Below are 6,834 nucleotides of genomic sequence, written 5' to 3'. Positions count from 1 at the left end.
GGCTCGCCCTGGGCTCCTTCTTTTCTTTTGTGTCGTCTGAGGAGACACCTGAGAGCCTGCCTTTGGTGGGTGATGGTTCCAGTTACTGAAGAAGCCTCCCAAGGATTGAGCTGACTGCTGGGAGGCGGCCGAACCACGCTTAGATTCTGGGTGTGGGAGGCTGCACGGGAGCCTTGCAGCGAGGCCTCTGCGCCCCGCTTTCCCTTCCCTGCGCGTTCCCACCTGCCTGTTCCTTCCTCACTAAACCTTGCTCCGGGATAATGGGATGAAAGCATAATCGTTATCTGTCCTCAGGGAACTAGGTCAGAGGGCACCTGAATGTTAGGGCGCGAACAATTCTGAGACCCAGGGAGCCAATTGAGATTAATCATGAGCCTTTATTAGCCGGCCGCAGGCAGGGCTAGAGGAGATCAGCCCCGAGCTTCCAGAGGAGGCGGCTGATAAAGCTCAAGAACATATCCTGGTGGTCTCCTGAACAAGCCAGCAGATCACAGAAGTGGAAGTTGGCTTTGCCCGGAACAACACCCTTAATTAACAAGTAAATGGATTACAGAAGCAGACTTTGCCCATCTTCATATCTTATACAATACTCTTCCTAAACCACACGCAAGCAAATAGGACAACTTCTGGTATCTAAAGCTATTTCTTCCCTGTAGCTGACTTAGCTAGTTGGCTCACTTGAAAAATTTTCCACCCCTTAACACGAAGTTGCAAAACAATACGAAATAAGCTTGCAGCTTGATGACGAGTCCAGTCTCTTTGTAACAAAGAGCGCTCTAGCGGGTGATACCTGAAGGTGTTGGATCTCCTTGGGGTCAGAAACTGCACAAGAAGCACCAGAGAGGGGTAAGGGTACTAAGAGAAGGGACCCTTGTCCATTTCACGTAAAGATGTTTTAAAACCCAAGTCAACGTCTTTTGACGAATACGGCTTTAAAGATGAGTTTGTTGAACATCCGTTTTCTTTTTAAAGATCTTTTCATCTTTCGAAAATCTAGTACAACCTAAGAACCTGTCCATTTCCTTGCTGTTTCCCCGACTTTCGTGCGGTCGTAAATCCCAGGGCAGGTTGGGACTTGGCCTTTTGAGTGCCCGGAAAAGCAAGGTGGGGGAGCAGGGATGGCATCCCGGGCGGGGAGACTGCTGAGGGACCTCCCTGCGTGGGCCCGGAAATGCTCCTGCCTGGTTATGATGGAGAGGCCAGGGGACAAAGGGGCTGAGACCAGGTCTCCAGCCCAAGGTGGGGGCTCTCACGGCTTAGAGTGGAACCTACCCAGGAGTTTACCCACAGAAGACTCTGGATCAGTGGTTCCCAGCCGTGGGGATTTCTAGACTTGTAAAAAAAAAAAAAATTTTATGGAGGAAGGTGAGGATAGATACTGGGCACCGGTGACCATCTATTGTCAACATTCTTTTGTAAAAGAAAGGACATTTTAGGGCCAAGAATTCCTAAGAATATGATGTAGGTTGAGTAAATTTCATTTTATGAAAAATGTACCACATTGTCCCATTTCCCTGGGCTGTGGAGAGGGGCGTACACACGAGGGGCGTACCTAGGCTGGCCCCTTCCCCGACTCCTCCCAGGCTCCCCAGGCAGGTGTCTAGAAGCCCTAAGAGCAGTGAGGGACTGGGAGGAGTCGCTGAGCACCCAGGGGTGCCCAGGAGATGGGCCGGGCAGCAGAACTGAATCAGGAGCAGTTCCCACCATGCCCACTGCCACTCCGTCCCTCCCGGCTGCACCCAGCCCTGGTCAGCAGGTCCTCTGCCAGGCCCTGAAGTCTGACTGCACGTTAAAGTCACCTGGGGAGGAGCCCAGACCAATCAGATCAGAATCTCAGGGGTGGGGCCTCAGCCTGGGTGAGTTTTCAAAAGGTCACTGGGGCTTCTTGTTGCCCACTAGGCTGAATGCCCCGGCTCAGTTCCTCCTCCCGGGGGTCCTGCTGTGCTCTAAGCTGAGGAGCTGCGGGGATTATGTGGGTGGACAGGTGGCCCATCCAGGGAGAAGGGGAGGGAAGGGGGAAAGGATCATCCCTGGCTTTCTGCCCTGCCCCTCCAGTGTCTTAGGGAAACCTGGAGCTGGGCAGGTCGCAGACTTCCATCACTCAGCTGTCTCAGCACCAAGAACCAGGTAACAAGGGGCCTTTGTTTCCCTTGCAAACTGCCCATCCCAAACCTCCCCACCTGCTCCCTGTGGCCGTGGGGGAGGACAAGAGTCTGAGAGGACACCGACACCCTTTTGAATAGGCAGGGGACCCTCTTCCTTCCTTTCTGTCCCCCTCTGCCCTGATGCTGGGGCCATCGGGGGGGAGGGCAGGGGGACAGTAACATTAGCCCCTTACCTCCCTGCAGAAGGAACCGTCACAGAGGCTGTCACAACAAAGTCCTTTCCCTCTTTCCTTTAGGTAACCATAGCTAACATTTAGAGGACACTTTATATAACGTAGATTCTGTCTGAACGCGTGCATCAATTGGATGATACGTGATATGATTACCAATCATATCAATATGATTGTCCCTGAGTCTAGATGCAGAAACCGAGGTTCTGAGAAGTTTAGTCATTTCCCAAGATCATAGGATACAAACCCAGAGAGTCAGACTTCGGATCCACACCCTTCACCGGGACGCCTAGGGCAGGAGCCAGGTGCAGGAGGCCCAGGTCATCCCGGACAGAACACCTGCTCTGGGGCCTTGGCAGGTAGACCCCTGGGACAGTCACAATTCCAGGGGCCTGGCCAGCGTTCCTATTGTCTATTTTCATCTTTAACCACCCTCTTACTGTTCCTATAAACTCCCCATTTCTGCCGCTTGCCAAGGAGTTTCTCGATTTCCAGGTTTCCACAGCTCAGGAGAAGCTAATAAGGTGACAGGATTTTGTGTGCCTAAAGAGAGAGACACAGGCAAGAACCAGAGCACAGAAGTAGGATTAAAGGAACGGATGCCTTTGACCTTGACGGACTTTGTCAGCCCCCAGAGCTAACAGACTCTGACGGAAGGTTCCGAAGGGCGGGTCAGACCCTGCTTGACTTGTGCCTTCTCCCCCAGGAACACCGTCACACCTCGAGCATCCTCTGGACCCAAGGCAGCGACCGATTCTGGGACGAGAAAGGTACAGTGCTCAGCTACTCCGCACTTTTCTGAGCATCCTCCGGTTATCTGGAGGAGGGGAAAGAGAAGAGCAAACAAAGGGGACCAGGCTCGGGAGTCTGTGGGGCGGGGCTCTTTGGACTCCCCTCGCCCCACCTCACCCCCACCAAGCCCCATGCCACCCCATCCTACCCCCACCCTCACCGCACCCCAAGCAGGAAGCACAGGAGCCAGCCATCAGGACCTCTCCAACTTGCCTGCCAGGGCTCCCCAGACCCCAAGAGAGGAGATTGAGTCCATGTGTACCCCTGAGTACAGCCAGCCAAACGTTTCTCAGAAATCTTGTGATTTATCTTTAGAAAGCCTGTGAATTTGGCACTCTACTGCTCAAAATGTCTTCCTACTATAAAAGTCACATTTGAACTGCTCACCACGGTGTAAACACCAAAGCCTGGGAAGATGTTCCCCGTTCGCCCTGAGGGTTTGAGAACCTTCCGGGTCCTGCTCCTTGGTGACCCGTGGGCTAAAGGGCCACCTGGGGCACTTTCTCTGTGTTCTCTGGCTGAAGCCTCCTGACAAACCTGTTAGGCAGCGTTTACAGGTGAGCGAGATGAGGCACAGAGAGGTCAGGTACCTTGCTCGGGGTCACTCAGGGAGAAGAGGTGATCCCGACCCCAGAGCTGGCTCTGAACCACCAAGTGATACAGTCTCACTCGCTCTGTGAGCTGTGCTCAAGCAGGGTGGTGACCACGCTGTTCGGAGTTAGTTCGGGTCTAAGAGTTGTTTTTAGTGCCCAAGAGACCAAACTGGAACTTGAAATATTTCTCCCTGGCCTCAGGGAGAAACGTAAGACTTAATAACAGCTGAGCTGCTCAGAGGCAGAGCAAATAGCCTTGTGTCCTGAGGACAGAGGTCTGGTAGGCACATGGCCTCAGGTATCTCATGAGTGATTGATGCCATCTTTACGTGCCTCAAGTCCTTTCCACCTGGAGCTGCTTGACACTAAATGACATACATCCCCACCTGGTTCTAAAAAAATGATGTGAGGTAACTTTTAGTAACATATAACAAGGCAAAAACATTAAATAGAATAAAATGAAGAAACGGGTGAAGGAAAATGAGACGACATCAGATGAGTGCACGAAAAATGAGCCATAAGGTGTAAGGGATGGGCCATATGTCTGGCTGTGAGCTCCCTGGCGGTCACGGTGAAGAAGGAAACCGCTTCCATGATCATGAGGAAAAAGCTTGCCAGCTGCCCAGGTGAAGTGCAGCCTCTTCTGACGCAGAGATCTGGAGATCTTTCTCCCGGAGCCTCATGAAGAAGGCCCTGGAAAACATTGTGGCAATAAACTGAATATTAGCGGAACTACTACAGTCAGTTCTGCTGTAATGCTTGCTTTGAGAACATGAATTTGTTCCAACAAGACAGATACCTTACGAAACAATGCGGCTTCCGAGTGATTCGGTCAGTGAGCACGCTGGGTTAAAATGCAGAAAACCACATCCAGCCAAAGGGAGCCACGTAAGAATACACGACGTGCACACACACGCACAATCCATGGGCTTCCTCACACATGGTACACAATACTGTCACTTCACAGTAACTCACAAGCTGCCACTTGTCTGACGCTCACTTCTGCATGCAAATGTAAAGTTTCTCCCGACGGAAGTCTGAGCTCGAGGTGTCAGCAGGACGGTCTAGGTTAGGACCCTCCCTGGCCTCTTCCAGCACCTGGTAGCTCCAGGTGTTCTTTGGCTTACAGCTGCATCACTCAATCTCTGCCTCTGTCATCACATGGCCACCTCATAAGGATGCCAGTCATTGATTTAGGGCCCACCTTAATACAGTATGACCTCATTTTAACTACTTACACCTGCAAAGACCCTATTTCCAAATTAGGTCACATTTCGAGGTTCTGGACAGACACGAATTTGGAGGGGAGGAAGGCGATCATAATCTGCCCAGTAGCCCTTTCCACGCAAATCCCACAGAGAGGACTGCGGAGCCGAGTCGGATCCAGGCTGACGGATTCCGAAGCCCCGGCCGGATCTCCCCATCCAAGCGCAGTCAGGCCTTACCCATCCACGGGCAAATGCCCCAAAGTTTCCCCAAGTGAGAGGTGAAGGAGTAGGAAGCCAGAGCCATCAGGCCAGAGATGGAGCATCCGGGAAAATCGGGACGCCCGGGCTGGACAGGGCAAGTCCAGAAAGCTCTCTGATCCCTACCAGGCTATCACGTCACTGGCAACTGGGCTCACAGATCTGGGGGTGGCCCAGGTCCGGAGGGGGCAGGGCGGCTCTTCCTTCCCGAGGGTCTTCCTCCCGGGGGGGCTCCCACCCACCGAAGCCCCCAGCTAACAGCTTAGCCCTCTTACCTTCTCACCCACAGAGCCGACCCTGCCGACGCCCACTTTATCTCGCCGTTCAGCGGCACCCCCACTTCCAAGGTCTGTTTGATTTCTCCACTCCAGTGCTGCTGTCGGGGGGCGTCTTCACCCAGGAGCTCTGGGACCACCTGAGCCAGCACAAAGCCCCCTATGGCTGGCAGGGGCTCTCACGCCAAGGTAACCTGCGGCCGCCGCCTGCCGCCGACCCTCTGGCCTCAGCTGGTCCCTTCTTCCTGCTTTTGGCCTTGTGCAGGCCAGGTCCCCCCCGCCCTCACGAGCATCGCGGGGTCAGTAAGAGGGGTTTGGCTGCCCACGCCCTCCCCTCCCCCCAGCAGCCTCCCTGGCATGATGGGCTAAAGTGCCATTGTCCAAAGGTGACCAAAGACAGGGTTTCTGGAGCCCCAAACGGCCTGTTGACCTCCGAGCAGAGGGCCCTCCCTGTTATATCAGCACCACGCCCCCCGCATGCCTCAGATTATTTCCTTTAAGAACAGCCTCCGAGAGCTGGTCTTTCAAGTTCCTGAGGCACTGAGGGCCCAGCCACACTCCCCCCCACCCCCTTTCCATTCTCAGGCCCAGAGGTTCCATCCCCTCCCACCCTCTGTGCCTCTGGGGAGGGCCTGGGGTCAGGCCTCTGGCAAGTTAAGTGCCAGAAACAGTCCTCAATGATCCACGACAGCCCCCCGCATAGCACCCCGCCTTGTCCCTCGCTCACAGCCATCGCCTCCACCCTGGGCCTTCTGAACGGCTCCGAGAGCGCCCAGCTGTTTGCCTCCAGGGAACGGCTTCGGGACTGTGTCCGGTGTGCCGTGGTGGGTAACGGAGGCATTCTGAATGGTTCCCGCCAGGGTCGGAACATCGATGCCCATGACTACGTGTTCCGGTACGCAGCCCGGGCCCGGGAGGAGGCGGGAGCGGAGCTGGGTGGGGAGCTGGTCCCACCAGCTCCGGGGCAGCAATCTCATGAGGACGTGGGCCAAGGCGGCTGCCGCCCCGGGCAGCTCAGCGGCCAGCTCAGGGGCTGTAATGGGCGGGTGGGCGCGGATGAAGGCCTGCGGGACAGACCTGCCAAGGGGACCCAGGAGAAAGGAGCCGCCGGGGCCAGGGTGCTCGGTTCACAGGGTGTCCCTTGAGGTCTGGAGTGGGGTTGGGGCTGGTGAGCAGGTGCTGGTGCTGCCGCAGCAGAGGGGGTGGTCCCTACGGAGGCGTGGGGACAGGTGTGGCGGAACCCTGGGGAAGGAAGTGGCAGCACGCAGCACGGTGCGGTGTGACTGCAGCGTGGCCGGCTGACGGGCCTCTGTTTGGAGCAGACTCAATGGTGCTGTGATCAAAGACTTTGAGGACGACGTGGGCACCAAGAC

The 6,834-nt window shown here is 55.2% G+C and overlaps 1 protein-coding gene across 1 annotated transcript in view; it reads left to right on the top strand.

Moving 5' to 3' along the window:
* ST6GALNAC2 (ST6 N-acetylgalactosaminide alpha-2,6-sialyltransferase 2) overlaps window positions 1-6,834 on the top strand; it is a 23,911-nt gene that overhangs the window by 11,813 nt on the left and 5,264 nt on the right. Inside the window, exons 2-5 of the mRNA XM_023531626.1 lie at window positions 3,042-3,105; window positions 5,476-5,650; window positions 6,191-6,356; window positions 6,784-6,834. Of these exons, the coding sequence (XP_023387394.1) occupies window positions 3,042-3,105; window positions 5,476-5,650; window positions 6,191-6,356; window positions 6,784-6,834 (456 nt within the window). The remainder of the gene's footprint in view (window positions 1-3,041; window positions 3,106-5,475; window positions 5,651-6,190; window positions 6,357-6,783) is intronic.

Source organism: Pteropus vampyrus, unplaced genomic scaffold (genome assembly GCF_000151845.1).
Source record: "Pteropus vampyrus isolate Shadow unplaced genomic scaffold, Pvam_2.0 Scaffold72, whole genome shotgun sequence".
Lineage (NCBI taxonomy): Eukaryota > Metazoa > Chordata > Mammalia > Chiroptera > Pteropodidae > Pteropus > Pteropus vampyrus.
The sequence above is the reverse complement of the archived record's forward strand: the minus strand, read 5'-3'. Positions and strand labels throughout refer to the sequence as shown.